At 35.7% G+C, this 21864-nt stretch overlaps 1 protein-coding gene and 1 long non-coding RNA gene across 10 annotated transcripts in view; one reads left to right on the forward strand and one right to left on the reverse strand.

Moving 5' to 3' along the window:
* RALGAPA2 (Ral GTPase activating protein catalytic subunit alpha 2) overlaps positions 1–21864 on the reverse strand; it is a 332861-nt gene that overhangs the window by 165982 nt on the left and 145015 nt on the right. For all 8 annotated transcript variants that reach the window (XM_019712539.3, XM_019712535.3, XM_019712536.3 and 5 more), the window contains 3 exons: positions 10300–10493; positions 9345–9443; positions 8955–9110 (listed from right to left, as the gene is read on the reverse strand). In XM_019712539.3, coding sequence (XP_019568098.3) covers positions 8955–9110; positions 9345–9443; positions 10300–10493 — 449 coding nt within the window. The remainder of the gene's footprint in view (positions 1–8954; positions 9111–9344; positions 9444–10299; positions 10494–21864) is intronic.
* The window catches only part of LOC141568264 (uncharacterized), a 34056-nt gene that overhangs the window by 9629 nt on the left and 2563 nt on the right, over positions 1–21864 (forward strand). The window contains exons 2-4 of one of the 2 annotated variants that reach the window (XR_016018235.1): positions 3986–4145; positions 5067–5179; positions 21252–21344. This is a non-coding gene — a long non-coding RNA (uncharacterized LOC141568264). The remainder of the gene's footprint in view (positions 1–3985; positions 4146–5066; positions 5180–21251; positions 21345–21864) is intronic. The other variant, XR_012491362.2, reaches the window with a different exon arrangement.

The following is a 21864-nucleotide window of genomic DNA, read 5'->3' on the forward strand; positions in this document are numbered from 1 at the left end:
CTTGCCCCTGGGCTGCTACAGTAATTCCCTTTCTGTGTGTGCTGTCATCATTCTCTCCTGATTATAATCCATCTTACATAACCACCGTGGTTTAAACTTCCTAAAATGCTTTTTGGTTATGTTGAGTGTCATGCTCAAAAACCGTCAACAGCTCCCAATTATCTAGGGGATGAAAAAAGACTCTGAATCAAGGCTCTATACAGTGCTGCCTGAATTCATGTCTACACATTATTTCAAGTACATATCTGACACTAAATAAAAAACACTATGGTCACTGTACCTTGAACATGGCCTGAGAAGGTCTGTATCTTTGATATGCAAAATTCTCCCCTGCTTCTTGTGCTATCATCTAAATCCTATTCATCCTTGAAATTCCTGCTGAAATCCCACCTGCACTATGAGCTGCTTTCAAACCAACTTAACTAGAGGGGTATTCAACACAGTGCAATTCCTATAACGTGTGTCTCACTCATTTGGTCCTCTGCACAAGTTGATGGATATTATACTCATTTGTGTGTCTCACATAAATATATACCTTTAAAACCTGATTAGGTCTTTACTATGGTAAGGAAAAATATTCCACCTGAGAAGTTTATCGAACGTTTTATTATATTTAGTAAAGAACCTAATAATAAACTGCTTCCAAATAAATCAGAAGGTCCAAAAATGGTCAATAGCAGGCAGCCTTAGAGGTCCTCTAGTCTAGCTCAATCACTTGATCACCTGTGGTCAGGCAAGTACCCATGGCCAGTGGGTGACAAAGTTGAATCTAGCACCCAAATCTTTTAGCATCTGATATGAAGCTTGTCATACATAGAAGTCAAATGTTGAATACATTTTGCAGCCTTGGAAGATACATTTCCTTATTCTTAAAAACCTTAGGAATAAGGCCCAGAATTAGTCCTATTTTTACTCACTGTACAACCCTATAGTTTTCTTTTAATTGTTTTTAAATAAAGTTTTTAAATTAGCCTTCCAAAGTTCCTCTACTGATACACATCAGGGTTAATATTTAATCGCCTAAACATCAGTTGGACCTTTAAATTTATAAATATGCACTTTAACCTGCTAGCATTGAATTAAAATCCCATTAATTCAAACCTTGGTAAAAAAGAAAATACTTGCTGTACAGATAAGCAATGGTAGATGTATTAGAATTATTTCTTTGAATGTGAGATAAACAAGATCCTTAATTTGCCATCTTAATTCTTCCTTCTCTGAAACTGAACATTTATGTTTAGCTTTAAATATATTTATAAATTTATGTATATCTAACATATATGGTTCTAGTTAAAAGTCTAAATTTTCAGCAAAGGATAATTCTTTGTCTGAGAAAAGGTGATGCAATTATTACACATCACTGCATGATACAGGCTGTCTGGGGTTATTAAAAGAGCCAGGTATGGCCAAATTACAAGTATCACCCCTGCGCCTTGCTTTCATAGTTGAGTATTATGCTCACTGAGGGGCCCCTTGGGATCTTTTTACAAATGACTGTTTATTATTATATTATTCCATCATATACCTCATGAGAGGAGATTGTAACATCCGTTAAGAAAGTCATGAACTATTTTGACTTCTATGATAGGATATTACTCTACATATGTTTAAAATTGTGTTTTCTTTAACATTTGTGTGGCAAAGGTTCATTCAAATATAAATTTAAATGAAAGCAAAATGTTCCTAAAACAAGTTAAATATTCTTGGCTACAAAGCCAGTAACTAAAATTAAAGGAGTAGGGGATGCTACAAATGCACGTAACAACTGAAATATGAACCAGTGCTAACCATGCATCGCTAGTGCCCAGCACGGTACCTTGCAGAGTAGTCACCGTCTGCCCCAGGTTCTTACTTGCAAATAACAGAATCTGCTCTGCTGAGATTAAGAGGAAAGGGATTTATATCAGGGCATTAGATGGCTGTTAGAATTTCTAGAAGTGCCAGGGAACCGAGCATGAACCCTCTACAGCCAGGAACAAGATGGCAAGCAGGAACACGTAGGCACAGCACAGAGCAGTTCCAACAAGACTCCGCTGCCTGCTCCCGCTGCCAGTCATACAGGTGCCCGAGCAGAACTTCCATGACAGCTGCTGCCCACCACTCCCCACATCCGCTTTCCAGCATCACGTAGGTGCCTCTGCCAGATGGAACCTGGGTCAATGTCAACCCAGCTGCAAGGAGCTGGGGACATGCCGAGTTCAGCTTTCCGGCTTCCATCATTTATAAGGCACACTGGGTGGGATGAGGAATGGGTGGAAAGTGAACCAATGGCCAGGGACACACAAGGAACGTTTTGGAATCACACAAGGATTAAATAAACATATCATTTCTGTGTTTGACCCACAATGTGGCGAGAGGTCATTTCTCTACATGTTCTGAAATTCCACAATGCCTAGTTGCATTTTTAGTCAAATTATTATGTTCAAAAGTAAGAACATATGCGGAAGAAGACTCTAGTTGTTGCTGTCCTTCTCTACACCCTCTCTAGAATCATTGCAAGGGCTCAAACTTACTGAAGGCTATTGTGTCCAGGCTCCAAATTGAGTACATTATGTGTTTTACCTCCTCAACATTTTCAAACAACCCTCTGAAGTAGGCACTATAATTACCTGCGTTTTATAGGTAAGGGAACCAAAATACAACGAGGTCAAATGACTTGGCTAATAAAGATATAGCCAACTGAAAACTATAAGATGTTATTAAAAGAAATTGAGGAAGACACAAAGAAATGGAAAGATATTCTGTGTTCACAGACTGGAAGAATCAACATAGTTAAAATGACCATAATGCCCAAAGCAATATACAGATTTCATGCAATCCCCGTCAAAATCCCAATGGCATTTTTTAAAGAAATGGAATAAAAAAAATCATCAGATTTGTATGGAATCACAAAAGACCCCCAAATAGCCAAAGCAATCCTGAGTAAAAAGAACAAGGCCAGAGGTATCACACTCTGATTTCAATTTATACTATAAAGCCACAATAATCAAGACTGCATGGTCCTGGCAGGAAAAACAGACACATAGATCAATGGAATAGAATTGAGAACACAGAAATATATATACATATATACATACATATATATATGTATGTTTTTATATATAAAATTTTATATATAAAAATATATATATAAAATTTTTGACAAAGGAGCCAGAAACATACAATGGAGAAAAGACTCTTTAATAAATGGTGCTAGAAAAATTGGAAAGCCACGTGCAAAAGAATGAAATTAGACTGCTATCTGTCACCATATACCAAAATTAACTCAAAATGGATCAAAGACATAAATATAAGACCTGAAACAATAAATTGCATAGAAGAAAACATAGTTACTAAACATATGGAACTTGGGTTCAAAGAGGATTTTATGAACTTGACCTCAAAGGCAAGGGAAGTACAAGCAAAAATAAATGAATGGGACTATATGAAACTAAAAAGTTTCTGCACAGCAAAGGAAACCGTCAACAAAATAGAGTCATCCAACTGAATGGGAGAAGATATTTGCAAACAATACCTCCCATAAGGGGCTAATACCCAAAATACATAAAGAACTCATACAACTCAACAACAACAAAACACACCAAACAATCCAATTAAGAAAATGGGCAAAACAACTGAACAGACACTTCTCCCAAGACATACAAATGGCCAACAGATACATGAAAAAATGCTCAATTTCACAAGCTAGTTGGGAAATGCAAATCAAAACCATAGGGAGATACCACTCAGACCTGTTAGAATGGCTATTCTCAACAAGACAAACAATAACAAGTGTTGGAGAGGCTTTAGAGAAAAAGGAACCCTCATACACTGTTGGTGGGAAATGTAAATTTGTATAGCCACTATGGAAAACAGTATGGAGATTCCTCAAAAAATTAAGAATAGAATTACCATATGACCCAGCAATCCCTCTTCTGGTACCTATACAAAACAAATCTGAAAATATTTGTCCGTAAAGATATATGTACTCCTATGTTCATTGCAGCATTATCTGCAGTAGCCAAGACATGGAAACAACAATAGATGATTGGATAAAGAAGATGTTGTACATATATACAATGGAATATAACTTGGCCATAAGAAAAGATGAAATACTGCCATTTGCAACAACATGGATGGATCTTGAGATTATTATGCTAAAAGAAGTAAGTCAGACAGAAAAAAATTGAGAACAATGTGATTTCATTCATATGTGGAATATAAAACTGAAAGCAACAAACAAACAAGACAAAAAATTAAACAAAATCTCATAGACACAGACAACAGTTTAGCGGTTACCAAAGGGTAAAGGGGGAGTGAGGTAGAAGAGGGTAGAGGTGGTCAAATATATTGTGACAGAAGGAGAACTGACTCTGGATGGTGAACATACAATGCAATATATAGGTGATGTATTATAGAATTGTACACTTGAAACCTATATAATTTTACTAACCAATGTCACCCCAATAAATTTAATAAAATTTTTTTTAAAAAGTTATAGCCAAGATTGGAGCTCAGACAGGCTGTCCTGAGGTCCATGCTCTTAACTGTTACACAATTTCACACTATATTATACTGTATCATAACTTTGTACTATTATGATTCAGATTTGTAGCTGGATTGTTACTTCAGAGCAGAACAATACATATTCCTCCTGCTAAGAGAGGCTTCTTTGGTGTGTTGCTTTTTTGGTGTGTTATAAAATACGATAATAGGACATTATAGATGAAAATCACAAAGACCTTCATTTCCCAAAAGTTCTACGTGCAAATTTGCAATAATAATTCTGCATTAATGTAAGCTTTTCATTTAAAAGAGAACTTAACTTTGATGTATGACAAATTACATTAAGACATTAAATCTGTAAGTCATTGTTAAAAAATAGACTGCTTATTTTAAGCAAAGAAAACTTTTCAGTTTTTGATATATGTTCTTAAAAACATAAAAATAAAATTTCTTTCCTCAACTGTCCTTTTCCATTTCACACATATTGATCTTTCCATATGTTTTAAATAATGATGAAATTAATAGGAACTGCTTTTAATAAATCCAAATCATAACTCCTTTCATGTCCAAATATTTTACAGAAGATTGAGGTGAAGAAGTTGCTTAAGCATTATGAAAACCTAAGAAGAACCAGGAACAGCTTTAAAAGAAAAGTTGAAAGATGGTGATGAACGTGGAAGGCAACTATAGAAAGGTATTTGCAGGTTGGATGTGGGAGGTACTCCAATAAAGGCGGATTCTGAGGTCGGGTGGAACCAAGGCCAGAGCCCAGGTAAAACAAGAGAGAAGAGAGGACCAAGTCCAAGGACTGCTTTATTGGCCAACTTGTTACTAGCTGTGAATCAATGAAAAAGATATACCCTATGGAATAAGCTAGGCCTGCCTGTGAACTCTAATAGCCTTTTTAAAATATGTGGCACTGGGCAAAAATTCTCTTAGTTCAAAAAATACAGTGGGTCATGATATTTACCTAACTGAACTGCGGAGAAGAATCAATGGGACAACATCACACAATTCCCAGCAGACTGTGGCACTGCAGGTGCTGGGGTAACAAAGATCATCCACTCCCACCAGCCCACCAGACACAGAGCAGCCAGGTAGAAGGAAACCAAATGGAAGACCCCTTCACAGGCAGGCTGGGCAGCCCCACAAGTCACCCCAAATTTTGTTCATAATTTATTGTTATTTTGAAAGTCTTTATGATCCTAATTATTTCTCTAAACCCATAACATAACATAATCAATTTTGAAAACTTCTTAGTCGAGGGAAAAATAAAGCTATTTCAAAGCATTTTTTTCATACTAGAAAATCATGAAGTCACACTGTGGGAAATGCTATTTGATAAGGTCATAATTTTAGCTATTAAATTATTAAGTTATTAAAATAGTTAAAACTGGTCCAACCAATATCAAAAAAAGTTGGTTTGGAATGTAACATTTTGAATTCTGGCTATTTGGTACACATATTATTATTATTTTTAAACATAGAGATAGCTAGATTTGTTTACATAATTAATTTGCTATCATATTAAATGAAACCATGATTTTCCATGATTGTATAACGAGACATAATCTTCAAGACATCTATTTCACACAGTTTAATTAAAAAAGTCTTCAATTACTATAAGTATCCTTGTATCTGTAAAAAAGACTTTTAACATCTTAGAGCTTATTTCGAATTCAACACTTTATTAGTCACAACTGACATAATTTTGGTAATCTCAGATTGAGAAAAGCATTTGCAAAATGACCATGCGTGTCAGGCTCACAGGGCCCTGGGTCTGAGGCAGCTTTAAAGCTCAGTGGTGGTCCTTGAACCACAAACCTGAGAGTCATGCAGACAAGTTTGCCACCCAGAGGCGAAAGGAGGAAATTCACCTTGGATTTTATTTGTAAGACAAAACTAATAAATGTTAAAATTCTAAAAATTACTTGCTATCACTTATCTTACTCAAAAATAAGAAAAATTTTATAAGGTTCTCTCTGCAGCAACAAAGTCTTTTAGTTCCAGGCTACATAAAAGTGTGGCTCTTTGAGAACTCTCACAAGAGGGAAATACGCCCCGAGATGGTACCAGTCACAGGTGCACAGTCTGCCAATTAAAAAATTTAACTGTATTATTTACAGTCAAAAATTTATTTTCTTTTAAAAAATTAATATAACATGTGTTTCCAGAAGTACATACAAATTCTGGAACCACTACCATGATCTATTTAGACATGTGGACCCATGGTTAAACTAATTACCAGAGATATTTCTCACTTAAATAAGAAAAGTTTCTTTCATTATAAGGTCTTCTGTATAATTTTCTTCTGGCAAAGGAATAAAGTTTATTCAGAGTAATTCTGTTTGGCAGACAGTTAGGGCTTCTAAAACATATACCAATAATTGTTAAGGTTAAAGCAAAACAGTCAATTTCAAGCTTCTAATGGCCTAAACAATAGGCAGATTATAAAAGAGATTTATGATATTCCTGTTTTGTCTTAGAAGTCTGGACATTGGGAATACTTCTAGTAACGTATTTTACAAAGAATGACAGATCAAACTTAATGAAAAACATGGCATGCATTAAAATGTGAAAAATGATTTTAAGTATACAATTTGAAAACTCCTTTTTCTACACTGTAAAGTCTTATTTTTTGAAATAATGTTTTAGTTCTCAAATGTTACAATATGTTTATTTCACCTCATTTTGTTGCTTCATTTTTATTCCAACACACTTTAAAATAGAAAGATGATTCTAAACTTACACCTATTTATGTGACTTTCTAAAAAAATTCATTCTAGGAATACTGTTTACTGTTTATTTCAAATTGTTTTTATTATATTAGAAGATTCTACAGTTGATTATTATTTTCAAGTAAATGTTTTTCCTAAAAAATCTTAGCAAAACCCTGCTTTTAAGTATAGCACTGTTAACTAAAGCTTCATCTCTTGGCTCTGTCACTGAGGAATCTCATTACTATCTGTGAGAGTTAATTCTCTTCCCTATTTATACCCCTTAATCTTCCATATGCCCTGAATTAAATCACTATGTAAAAGATGCTTCCACCTGCAATGATGGCTGCAAAATATCTGAGCATGGAGCACAAAGGAGTTCTACTTTCACATCTCTGTTTCTTTATTTATTTGGGAAATAAGTGAGACTATATATCTAAGTTCAACCTGATAAATAGATGTCCTTTACACATTGCTGAAATTGAAGCAAATATGATAAAGAAAACTCAGTAGTCAATATGGCTAATAAAAACTCAGCGATTAAAGCTCAAAGTCTTTATCAGGGAATACACTGCAAGAGTTAATTAGGGCCTAAGGATTGGGAAAGTTCAGGTGCATTCTGAAACAACAAAGAAAAGCTGGTTAATCAGGAGAATGACCTCTTACATGTATCCGAAGGATATCAAAAGGTCTGTATGGCTGCATCACACATTCAAAGAACAAAAGAAATACAGAAAGGACAGCTACTGGTAGTTCATGAATGATTCAAGTTCATTGATAAGTATCTATAATTTAAAGGGTAAATTCTGAAACACTCTCCATACCTCTAATTGGTCAAGAAGACCTACTGATAAAATTAAATGCCTTAAAATTTCTTGAATCTTTACTATTCCTTCTTTCCTTCTCCAATGCTACCATTTTCGTTCTCATCATTTAAAAAATCTACATTCATTTAACCACTTCCTAATTAATCTCCTTCTCTCCAGGCCCTACCTCCTACTCTGTCCTACTACTGTAACATTTTTAAATCCATCCTCCAAACAGAGTCCAGAATAATCTCTGTGAAGTACAAACCAATCACATCACCTGTCTGCCTGGTATTCCGAGAGCAAATCAAGAGTCAGAGTATTCCTGTCTCTCACTGGCAGGGGACTTTCCAAGGGAGGAAGGCCAGGGGCTGGCCACATCCCACACTGCACACACAGGGTCTACAAGGAGGCGCTGTTGCTAGGGGCTGCTTTTGCATTTCTGTTTCAACTTAACCACCAATCATATTTCTTTTAGGAAAAATTAAAATAATGTCTCATTAAGAAACATCACGAGCCTTAATTTATGGGTGAGGTCTTCAAAAAAAACAACATCCTAACTCCTAAAACAATGTTTTCAAACCTTTGTGAATGACCAGAACCATTTTCTTTAAACAACATCTAATGTAGAACCCCAACAAAAAGTGGTTGAAATCACATTTTTGAGGTTGACAACACAGGCAGAGGTTAGATCACAAAGAATTGTACAGGCCATAGAAGGAAATTCAAATTTTGTTGGTGCAATGCAGTCAGTGGGAGAAGCAGGGATGTGAGAAAGTCAGATTTACATTTTTGAAGACCAATGTTGTTGCTGTGTATAACAGAATTCAAACTACTGAGAATTTTAGCATTTCTGATATATTTTCATAAACTCCAATTTAACTTGCAAAGAGTGATATGCACTTTCCAAATAACTGACTACCATGATAAAGAAGTCACAAAATACCTGATCCTCACTGGTTAATCCCAGGTGCATCACAAGGTAAAAATGCACCAGAAAGTCCGAGTTTGGCAGAACATCCTGGCGTCTGGTCATCATGGCACAGATTAGTCTGTAGGCTTGTAGTTTGCCTTCCTTATATTCATTTGGCAATGTTGTCGCCTGCCAAGGAGATGATGTTTAAAGATTTAATCAACTCCAGATGCAGAGCATTTAGACATTTCATTTACTTCTCAGTTTTCCATAAGAGTTGTTCATGGAGATGTGGGACGTATTGGCTTTAGTAAGATCCAGCCTGTCTTCAAAACATGCAGTCTTGGGCAATTACATTTTTAAAACTCAATTTCAGGAAGGAAGAGGAAATTACAAGAAAGGAATAAACACATATCTACTTGCCTTAAATAGCCATGATGCAAACATTCTGAGTGGTGGGATCAAGACCGGAGGAGATGGAGAAGACTGGTTATCCAGACTTATTGCTAGATTATCCCGTATCTAATTCACACAGAGGAGAATTTTAGGGAAGACAACAGTTTATCCCAATATTTCAATATTGTGTTCCATGGTCAAATAGCTGCTTCCAATTAAATTTCTATAAGTTGAGTGAAAACCTACAATATTTACAAGTTTTTCTTTTATTGTGAAATCTAGTGTCCTTTTGAATTGTTTATCTACTGTATGTGGTTTTAGATTTAATACAAAACTAGGGCATTGTTTTTCCTTGAATGTTAATGCCTAGAGAGGTGTTAAATTCCAAATGAAAAGGAATGGCTCAACAAGTTATACCATACAAACATGAATCATGTTCTCTTTTTAAAAATACAGTAACATGGGGGAAAATGTATGTTATAAACAAAAACAAAAGCCAGAATGAAAATTATATGTACTCTAAGATTCTACTTTTGTAAAAATGTGTTTATCCCTAGAAATAAGACTACATATTAATATTGGTTATCTCTGTGGGATGGTGATGTTAATATTTTTCTTAGTATTGTCCTACATTTTCCAAACCATTCCCACTGGTTTTATTGTACAACAAAAAGAATAATTAAAAAAAAAAAGAATAAAACCAGTACCACTTTTATAAAGAGAGTAATTAAAACTACTGAATGATACCATTTTCTTAAAAATCCTATAGTAATAGTCTACTTATGCATTAAATTAAATAACTCTTCTGCATTTATAAAATGACCAAACCATTAAGTATTATTATTTGATAATCAAACATTCTTTGCATAAACACCTAACTTTTGTTCCAGGATATGTTCAGTAGTGAACTGCAATAGTTCTCATGTTAAACAAGGAATAAATGTTCCCACATTAGAATAAAAGGTAACATAGCAGGACATACCTTTGCTAGTTTGTACCAGAGTTCATAGAGGTAGCCAAAAACTTTGGCATGGACCTTGGGTGACTGGATATTATTCACATCTCCGAGGATTCCCAAGACTCTTCGCCACAACACAGCGGCTGAGTCTGGGTGCCAACCAATGAGGTTCCCTCCAGCGATTATACTACAGTCGTCTGCAAGGCATTCACTGCTATCTATGGATAAAAACATGAGTGTTAACCCTGGAGACACAATCTTGATTTCACCATTAGAATGCTTTTTAAAAAAATGCAAATTACCTATATTTGAAAGTTTATGTATTCTGGGTAAAACAATTAAGATGAAAAGTATGAAATAGGAGACCATTTAAAAGAGTAGAAAATCAGGATCAATGAAGAAAGGTCAAATGACTTTAATTCTTTAAGTGAAAAGGGCAACAACTTAGAGATGACCAAACAGTTCCTGGAGACCCGGCAAAGGGTTTTCTAAAGCAGGGGAAGGGAAGGAGGGGAACTTGGTAGGATGGGTAGGGAACAGGGCCATGAACACTAGGAGGCCAGGGAAGGCCTCATTACCGGAGTAACATTTACAGTGGTTCTTATTGTTCACTCAGGTTTATTAGGGATATAATTTGCTTACAATTTTATCCCTTTTAGATTCAAGGAGTTTAAAGAAATGTATACAATCATGTAACAGTCACCATTAACTGAAACCATAATTGAGATGTGGAAGAGCCTCATCACAACAAAAGTGCTCTTTTATAGTCAGTCTGTTTCCCCTATTCTCTGCACATCGCAACCACTGCTGGTTCTGTCCCTATAGTTTTGCCTTTTCCAGAATGTCATACGAATGGAATCCTACAGTGTGTAGCTTTCCTGTCTGGTTTCTTTAACGAAGCATAACACATTTCAGATTCATCCACGTAGCTGTGTGCATCAGTCCGTTCCTTCGTGTTGCAAATTAATATTCTATTTTATGGATGTTATCAAAGTTTGTTTATCCATTCACATGTTGAAGGACATTTAGATAGTTTCCTGGTTTTGGTGATTATAAATAAAGCTACCATAAACATTTATGTACAGGTTTTTGTGTGAACATATGTTTACATCTCTCTTTTGTCAGACCACAACCAAAAATGGCACACATTATTATTTCTTTGTTTAATCCTTCCTTTGTAGACCATACCTTCTAGTGGCTGCCTGGAAAAGAGGTATGTCCTTACATATCTGAAAGTGTTTATCCCTAACCTGTAATTCATAGTGTGGTTGGATATAGAATTATATGCTGAAAATGCTTTGCTCCACTTTCTAATAGTTTCCTTTGTAATTTTAAAGTCAGCATTATCTGATACTTGAAATTTTTTTAATGAAAAATTGTTAACTTGGGAAATTTTAGTATCCTGTGTTTGCACCTAGTATTCTGAAGACTCATAATGTGCCTTGGTATTATTTATTTTCAACCACTGTTTGGCACTCATTAGGTCCTTTTAGCTACAATATTAATGTTCTTCAATTTGGTGAAATTTTATTTAATTATTTCATTGATAATTTCCTCTCTTATGTTTTTTCTATCTCTTTCTCAACCTCCTATTTAAGGTTTAATATCTCACATAGGTCTTAATTTTCATTCCCATTTCCCATCTTTTTTGTTTTTGTTCTACTTTATAGATGCAAAGTGGATGTCTCCAACTTTGTCTTCTAACCCTTCTATTGACTTGATTTTATTTCTGCTGTCATATTTTTAATATCCAAAAGCTCTTTGTATATTATGCTCTTTGTATATTTTGATATTCCTGTTTCTTGCAATGTAACACATAGTTTTAAATTTTTCTTTCTGTGGTCTCTTCTTCTTTTAAGATGTGTTCCACCCTGCTCCACTCCCATATTCTTGTATTTGTCTCATATTTTCATATTGGTATCTTCTTCAAATGGCTGGGGAGCCTTGGTTATCTGTTCATATTAAAGAGCAGTCCACAAAAGAGCTGAATGGAAGCTTAGTCCATAGGCATAGTCTTTGGTGAGTTTCACCATATTTTTGGAGAACTTCAGTTATACGAGGTGACATCAAACAATATGGTGAATGTTTAAATAAAAAGGTTTATTACAGTAAAAGACATACTGTCATTAATCCCCTCACGATACTCCCTTTCACTTCAAACACTTATCCCATCGTTCTTGCCACTTTCTGAAGCAGTTCTGGAAGTCCTCTTTCGTGAGTGTCTTTAGTTGCCCTGTCATGGCTGCCTCGATGTCTGAATCTCTTTGATTTTGGGGAAGAGCCAGAAGTCACACGGTGCCAGATCCGATGAAGAAGGTGGATGAGGACACACTGTAATGTTTTTATTTGACAGAAATTGTTGTATACCAGAAGTGATGTGTGACACGGAGCATTGTCATGATGGAGGATCATTTAAGGCACACTTTAAAACACACCTTCTCTCAACCATAACTCACACCTGACTGACTGCACCGAACAAGTTGAAACTTGTCACACACTGTTACTAAGGTTCGACTTGCCACTTCCCATATCAAAAATCCCTGCCTTTCCATTGGATGGCACTTGGCAGTAGCATTCACCATAGTTCTTTATCACAGTGGAAAAGGCTCCGTGTCACACATCGCTTCTGGTACAGCAATTTCTGTCAAATAAAAATATAATGGTGTGTCCTCACCTACCTTATTCACTGGATCTGGCACCGCGTGACTTCTGGCTCTTCCCCAAAGTCAAAATGACCATGAAAAGTAAAAGTTTTGAATTGATTCAGGACATCAAGACAGCTACGACAGCGCAACTAAAGATACTCATGAAAGAAGACTTCCAGAACTGCTTCGGAAAGTGGCAAGAATGATGGGATAAATGTGTTCAAAGCAAGGAGAGTATTTTGAGGGGGATTAATGGCAATGTGTCTTTTATTGTAATAATGTTTTTATTTAAACATTCACCATATTGTTTGACCACACCTTGTACATGCCTTTAGGGTGTTTTTTTTTCTTTTTCTAGAACTCAAATTCCAGAAGTAAGACTCTTTCCTGCTCAGTGAGTATATAAACTCTTATTTAGTTACTTTGTTTTCGAGATAGCACCTCTACATTCAGCTGTGAATTGGTGGTGAATCCAGGCCAGAAATCTAATTTATTCTCTCCATCTTCTGTTGTGAAGCTCTAACTACTTCTTAAATAGACTTACAGTTTTCATATTTTTAGCTCCACCATTACCTCCTACTTCTGTAGCGACTTTGTGTGGGCAATTTTCTAACCTTTTTAGGAAACCTGTAATAATTGTAGTCAGGTTGCTTCTTGGCTTTCTCCACTACTGTCACAGGATTCAGTGTACTCAAGTCTGCGACGTCCTTTACATCTCATGTATCTGCAATTTGCAAAAGCTGTTTGTGGCTTCCAGTCAAGATGGTGGAGTAGGTAAATGCTGTGCTCGCCTCCTCCCACAACCACATCAAAATTACAACTAAAGTCCAGAACAACCATCATTAAGAATTACTTGAAGTCTAGTTGAACAGAAATCCTATAACTAAGGAAATACAGAAGAAGCCATGTCGAGACTGGTAGGAGGGGCAGAGAAGCGAAAGAAGCTGGCCACACACTCATGTATGGTGGTTAAAGATCAACAGGGGTATCTCGGCTGTGGAGGTCCCCCCTGAGGAGAGAGGGATCCCAGCCCCACACCAGGCTCTCCAGCCCAGGGTTCTAGTGCTGGGAAGAGAAGTCCCCGTAACTTCTGGCTGTGAAAACCAGTGAAGATTGTGGCTGAGTGAGACAGAGCGCTGCAGGAGTCCCAGGTAGTCCTTTTAAAGGGCTTGTGCATGAACTTACTCACTGATAGACTCATTCATGCTGAGCCCCAGCTCTCAGGCAGCCTGAAAGGTATCAGGGATACATGGGGAGGAACTGAATTCCCTGGCTGGGTGAGGGATAGACAGGCAGCTTTCACTCAGACAGATGCTGGCAGAAGCCACTGTTCCTTTGATGAGCCCTCCCCCAACCCAGCAGGTGGGTTCCATATTTGAGACTCTATCAACCTAGCTAACTCTGTTTGCTCCACCATGTTGATTCTCCGAGGCCCGGCCCCATCCAATTTGTGGGTCCACCCAAGCCTCTTGCAGGAGCTTTTCCATACAAATAGCCTGTCTTGCCTCATGCTGCAGACTTTCCTAAAATCTCTCAAAGGTTCACAAACACCAAACAAGCAGCATCTTGCCTCAGCATGCCTCTTATTTCTTGCTGAGCAGCCTGAAGCCTGGCACTACTGGCAGCCTGCCTCAGTTCACAGCTTACCTCTCCCAGGCACCTCCAACCCCAGCACTACCATGTTTCCCTGAAAATAAAACCTAGCTGGACAATCAGCTCTAATGCATCTTTTGGAGCAAAACTTAATATAAGACCCGGTCTTATATTATATTATGTAAGACCCAGTCTTATAGTAAAATAAGACCTGGTCTTATATTAATTTTTGCTCCAAAAGACACATTAGAGCTTACTGTCCAGCTAGGTCTTATTTTCAGGGAAACACTGTAGTAGCAACCATCTGCAGATCATTTTACAGCTCATACCAAGTGGTCCCTGGCAGGCACAGGCACCAGCTGATGTTGGCCTGCACAAGAGCCCCTCCCAAGAGGCCCCATAACCAATACATCCAGTGGTTAGCTTCAGACCACACCAGAGCACCACTCAACCACCTCCACAAACAATGCTCCAAAAGGACAGTCTGGGCAGGCACCAAAATCCTGCTAAAGCAAATCATACTCCATAGGGTAAGCCCCTGCACCATGGTTCCTCTACTGTAGTCATAGCCAATCTTTACAACCAATCAGCCTGAGGGTCAGTCCCTCCCACTGACATGCCAACAGCAATTAAGGCTCAACTACAACAGGAGGGCACACAAAGGGACATACCTGGAGCACCTGGCTCAGGTGAACACGGAGACTGCACTACTGGGCCCCATAAAACACATACTACACAGTGCCACTGTACCAAAACAGGGAGACATAGCAGCTCTACCTAATACATAGAAACAAATGCAGGGAAGCAGCCAAAATGAAGAAACAATGAAACAGGTCTCAAATGAAAGAACAGAACAAATCTCCAGAAAAAGAACTAAACAAAATGGAGACAATCAAGCTACCAGATACAGAGACGAAAACACTGGTTATAATGATCCCAGTGAGAACTTTACCAAAGAGATAGGAAACATAAAAATGGAGCTAGAAAACATAAAAAAGAACCAGTCAGGAATTAAAAAATACAATAACAGAAATGAAGAATACTTTACAGGGAACCAACAGTAAATTGGATGAAGCAGAGGATCGAATCAGTGATTTGGAAGACAAGGTAGCAGAAAACACCCAACCAGAACAGCAAAAAAGAAGAAAAAAAAAAGAAGAAGAAGAAGAATTCAAAATAATGAGGATAGTTTAAGGGCTGGTTCTCTGCAACAATATGGAACAATATCAAGAATACCAACATTTGCATCACTGGAGTACCAGAAGGAGAAGAAAGAGAGCAAGGAATTAAAAACATATTTGAAGAAATAATGACAGAAAATTTCCCTAACCTGGCAAAGGAAACAGACCATACAACCAGGAAGTGGAGAGAGTCTCAAATAAAATGAGCCCAAAGAGGCCCACACCTAGACACATAATTAAAATGGCAAAGGTTAAAGATAAGGAGAGAATCTTAAAAGCAGTAAGAAAAAAGCAGTTAGCTACCTACAAGGGAGCCCCCATAAGACTGTCAGTTGATTTCTGAACAGCAACATTACAGGACAGAAGGAACTGGCATGATATATTCAAAGTGATGAAAAGCAAAGACCTACAACCAAGATTACTCTACCCAGCAAAGCTATTATTTAGAACAAAGACAGGTAAAGAACTTCCCAGACAAGAAAAAGCTGAAGTAGTTCATCACCGCCAAACCACTATTACAAAAAAAACTGTTAAAGGGATTTCTAGAAGAAGAAAGAAGAAGAGGAAGAGGAAGAAGGAGAAGAAGAAGAGGGGGGGAGGAAGAAGAGGAGGAGGAGGGGGAGGAAGAAGAAGAGGAAGAGGAAGACGAAGAAGAAGGGAAAGATAAAAATATGAATACTAAAATGGAAATAACTACATATCTATTAAGGATTACTTTAAATGTAAATGGATTAAATGCTCCAGTCAGAAGATACAGGGTAATTGAATGAATAAGAAACCAAGACCCTTACATATGCTGTCTACAAGAGACCCCAGATTGAAATACACACACAGACTAAAAGTAAAGGGATAGAAATACATATTTTCTGAAAATGGAAACGGAAAAAAACAAAAAAGGTGGGCAGCAATACTTACAACAGACAAAACAGACTTTAAAACCAAGGCTATAACAAGAGACAAAGAAAGACCCAGCAATTCCACTTTTGGATATTTATCTGAAGGAAACCAAAACACTATTTTAAAAAGACATATACATCCATATGTCCATTGCAGCATTATTTACAATAGCCAAGATATGGAAGCAACCTAAGTGTCCATCAATAGATAAGTGGAAGAAGGAGTGGTACATATATACAATGGAATATTACTTGGCCATAAAAACAAACATACAAACAAGAAAACAAACAAAAAACAACAAAATCTTGCCATCTGCAATAACAGATAGATCTAGAGGGTATTATGCTAAATTAAGTAAGTCAGACTGAGAAAGACAAATACCATTATGATATTGCTTATATGTGGAATCTAAAGAACAAGATAAACAAACAAAACAGAAACAAACTCTTAGATAGAGAACATTTTGATGGTTGCCAGATGGGAAGAGTGTTGAGGGGATGGGTGAAAAAAGGAAAGATATTAATAAGTACAAATTGGTAGTTACAAAACAGTCATGGGGATGTAAAGTATAATGTAGGGAATATACTCAATAATATTATAATAACTATATGGTGTCAAATGGGTACTAGATTTTTTGGGCTGATCACTTTTTAAGTTATTTAAATATCTAATCACTATGTTGTATACCTGTATACCATACAATATGTCAACTGTAACTGAAAATTTAAAAATTATTTTTAAAAAAGAATACCAAAGAGGTCTTAAATACTTTGATCTTTAACTTAGAAAATAATTCTTTTGGTTTTCATTAAAAAAGAAAAAAAAGTTGGCTGCTACTGTCTCTTTTCCTGCCATCTTTGTCCTTGTGGATTTATGTCTAATCCTTAAAATCCTTTAATGTGGCTCAGGTTAGGTTCGGGAAAAACAAACTATTTGTGCTTGTCCATTCTACTATCTTTGGCTGGATATGAATTAACAACAAAAACAAAAATATTAAATGCTTTTGTCACTCATTTCTTTAGCCCATTTTTAAGTCACTTATTTTATATTCTCATTTCATCACTTTAGTTTCAATGCATTTATTTTCTATTTGGTATTTTTTCCTGAATTACTTTTTAAAAAATAAACTTCATTTTTAGAACAGCTTTAGATTCATAAAAAATAGTACTAAGATAGTATTAAAGAGTTCCCATATACTCCACATTGAGCTTTCCCTATTACTAAAATCTTACATAAGTGTGGTAAATTTGTTACAATTAATGAACCAATATTAAAACATTATTATAAAGTCCATACTTATGCAGACTGCTTTAGTTTTTAACCTAATGTCTTTTTTATGTTCCAGGATTCCACCCAGGATATAACATTACATTTAATTGTCGTTATTTCCTTAGCCTTCTCTGGCTCTGAGTTTCTCAGACTTTCCTCATTTTTGATGACATTGACAGTTTTGAGGCGTACTGATATTTTGCAGAATGTTCTTTAATTGGGATTTGTCTGATGTTTTTCTCGTGATGGATTTTTTTTTTTTCTTTTGTATTCCTGGAATGAACAACGAATTTCTCTTAGCTCTGATGTATGATCCTTTCCCAGTATTATTGGATTTTGTTTTCTAATGCTTTATTTAGGATTTTTGCTTATATGCTTTTAAGTAACATGGACTCTAATTTTCCTTTTTCAATATGCACTTTGTCTGGTTTCATTATCAAGGTAACAGCAGTTAAGGACCTCTCTTTTTTCCTAGTGTCTGGAAACAGGTTGGAAAAGATAGTTTCTCCTTTATTTGAAGGTTCAGTAAAACTAGTAATTGTCCTTTATTTTTATAAATATATTTGAATTAATTTACTATACTATTTTAAAATGTTATATTGTGTTTATAGTTCTGTTATTTTTCACCAATATTTTCCCTTGATGAATCTTGCCTATTCATCTATTTTATTAATGTTTTTAAAGAGTTGTTTTCGATTGTCTTCCCTATTACTTTCGAGTATACACATGTATGCACTTAGCTTTTTAAATTCCTTTTTAATTAACTTCTATATATTATTCTGCCATTCTTTTCCTAATTTTTTGAATAGGACACATAGATTACTATTTTTCTCTTCTAACATATATACCTGAGGCCATATAACTTCCTTTATATAAATCTTCAGCTACATTTTAGAGCTTTTGGTATGTAGTTTTCACTGTAATCCAGTTTGAAACATTTCTAATTTCTTTTTGGATTTAATTTATTTGAACTGCAATTTTTAGTTTCTTAATGTATTTTTGTTTTATTATCCTTTCATTCTTAATTTACTTCATCACTTTCACAGAATGTGGTATAGTTTCAAATCATGACATTTGTTGAGACTTGCTTAAAGATCCAGTTGGCCAATTTCTGTAAATGTTCCATGTGCTTTTAAAAATCAGCTGTATATTTTAATTAAGTTCAAAGTTTCACATATATATGTGTGTGTGTATGTGTGTGTGTGTGTGTGTGTGTGTGTGTATATATATATATATATATACAGAGAGAGAGAGAGAGAGAGAGAGGAGATATATGTAATCTCCATTCTATATATATATATATATAAATATATATATATATATTTCCATTCAACCAAGATTAATTGTATTGTTTAAGTCTTCTCTATTTTAATATTTTTCTGCTTAACTCATCAATTATTGAGCGTTAATATTAAAATTTTTCTACTACGAATATGGTTTTATCAGTAGTTCCTTATAATTCTGTCAAATTTTGCTTCGTATGTCTGGAGGCTATGAAGGTCATATAAATTTAGAATAATTGCTGTCACTAATAAATGATTTCTGCTTTAAAGTTTATCTGACTGATGTATGTATAGCTAGATCAGCGTCCTATCTGTCTTCCTATCTATCAATGTACTAGGTTGGTGCAAAAGTAATTGCCATTTTTACAATTATTTTTAACCTTTTAAACCGCAATTACTTTTGCACCAACCTAATATTTATTTACTTAATTAGGATCACCATTTGTTATTAATATAATTACTCCCAAAGTTCTATTCCTCACCCATTTCCCATACAAATAAAGGCAAACTGATTTCTAGGCAATTATCAACCTCCACTATGGGTCATTTTTAGTATATATGTTGTTGATGTTTTTAAAGCGTAATCAAAGAAATTTAAGCACAATTTGTGGACGTGAGGAACTCAAGTAGAGGAATGACAAGAGCCAACAAAGAGCAAGGCGTGAATCTAACAAGGAGCCAGGGCAAATCCAAGAACGGTCTGTGTCCTTCTAACACTGCACCCAAGGCAGTTGCTAATAGCTCATTCTATTAGACATTGAAAGATCCCAAGACACCAAAACAAAAGATTTAATAAAAATGGCACGCAGTGTCCTGGAGAGGCCTTATCCAAACAGGAGCACTGTTCCTTCTCAGAAGAAAAACCCGTGTATTTCCCAGATAAGTACCACATACTCTGTTAAGGAGATACAATAAAATGGGCAAATCTAATTCAAAATAGAATTCCTAAACACTGCTAGTGAAAGACAGGGGTATAGAGAACAAAAACCTAATAATTATGGGCATTCTGGGTTCTCTGAAGACTCGTCTTCCTAATGTTTAATCTGAAGTACAACACCAAGCATCTATCAGTCTGAGAAGGTAGCCTGAAACTTTAACGAATGCTTATAAATCAATATAAGCCCCCAAGTGAATACACAGCATAATATGGTATTTATTTTCTCATAAAGAATGACATGTTTTTAATCCCTTGAGGGGTTAAAAAAAGGTATTAGATGATTTATAGTTTTGTTTCACCCCCTCCCCCCTCCCCCAAAATGCAGGCAATCCAAAATAGAGATTAGCCCCCAGCATTCCAGTCACACTGGAGCTTTTGTGTGAGTAACAATTCCAAGTAAATGTGGTACCTCATCATCTGTACCTCCTAGCTACCTGCCAACTAATACATTCTCATTTATGAAAGAACCCCATGTAGAAAATCTGTTTCAATACTGCTTTGCTCTCTGAAAAATTTCTACCTCAATGATGAAATCCTAGGTAACAACATTTCCATCACATTATCAAACTATGTTGAGTCCTTTAGAAGTATTTGAAATGATTGCATGCTCAATATCACTGTGAAAAAATATTTTTAATTAGTTGAAATGTTTTTACCCAAAATGATTCGACTCGTGGCATAAGTAACAGAACAGATGCTGACATTTTACATGTAGATAGTTCCTCAGTGAAGCAGCGCTTAATTAAAAATGGGGATTTGAGAGATTTCAGAAAATTTCATATTCACCCTAAAAATACCAAATATTTAGTTTTATTTTCTTTTTCATGAGTGAAGTAGTATGCTAGCCTAGTATCTTTTCATTTCATTATTACTAAATGCTGTAGGAGCAATTACGTTTTTTTTTATTAAACTAGGAACTCTTGCAAGCAAATAAAATACATTATCTTTCTCCAAATATATTAATGATTTTAAAGAGCAATACAAAGTTTAGAACTTTGCAAACATGCAAAGGATTTTAGCCATGAAATAAGTCTTGGTAATTGGTAAAATAGGCATTTATGACCAAATGATGATTTCACATAACCGCAGTTTCATGTAGGCTTGTTAGAGTGTTGAAAAAATATAGCTGGCACTTTGGAAATGAATTTCCATTTTCATTTGAAATCTAAAGGCACAAATCCAAAGGCTCAACTGAAACACCTTAATTCTGGGACCAGAAAAAATCAGGCCTGGACTTTGAAGATCCAAAGTGGAGAGACAGCAGGTTGGTTGGTGTTCTATTGGCCACCACTACAGCCTGACTCTTTTCTCCTTCCTCATCTGCTTTCCAGGAACATAATGTTCATTTTAAAGATTTCAGAAGATGAGCAACAAATCCCATGGTAGTTATCACTGTTATTTTTCTTTATAATATTTCATGTCTTCAGAGCAGATCAAAGCTTGGTGAAATGCCAAAAGTGTGTCTAATGGCAGACAACACTGACAAACCATTCCTGCAAAAACAGCTTTGGTGGCAGGTAACAGTGAATGTAATTCACATGCACAGTGGTAAAAGGATTTTGGTAACAATATTTGGAGGCAGAGTTGTGATAAATATACTAAATAAAAAAGATTTTGAAACGGAATCTTACATATTTTTTATTACTAAAAAAAGGTTAAAATCTAATTGCTGTCTTAGCTAAATAAAACGATAGCCTGAAACTTAAAGCTTATTCATTCATTGATTCAAATATTTACTACTAAATGTTCCTCTCCTGCCACACACTGTTCTAGAAGCCAAGAAT

The sequence above is a fragment of the Rhinolophus sinicus genome, chromosome 13 (genome assembly GCF_057876585.1).
Source record: "Rhinolophus sinicus isolate RSI-liver-muscle chromosome 13, RSI-T2T, whole genome shotgun sequence".
Classification (NCBI taxonomy): Eukaryota; Metazoa; Chordata; class Mammalia; order Chiroptera; family Rhinolophidae; genus Rhinolophus; species Rhinolophus sinicus.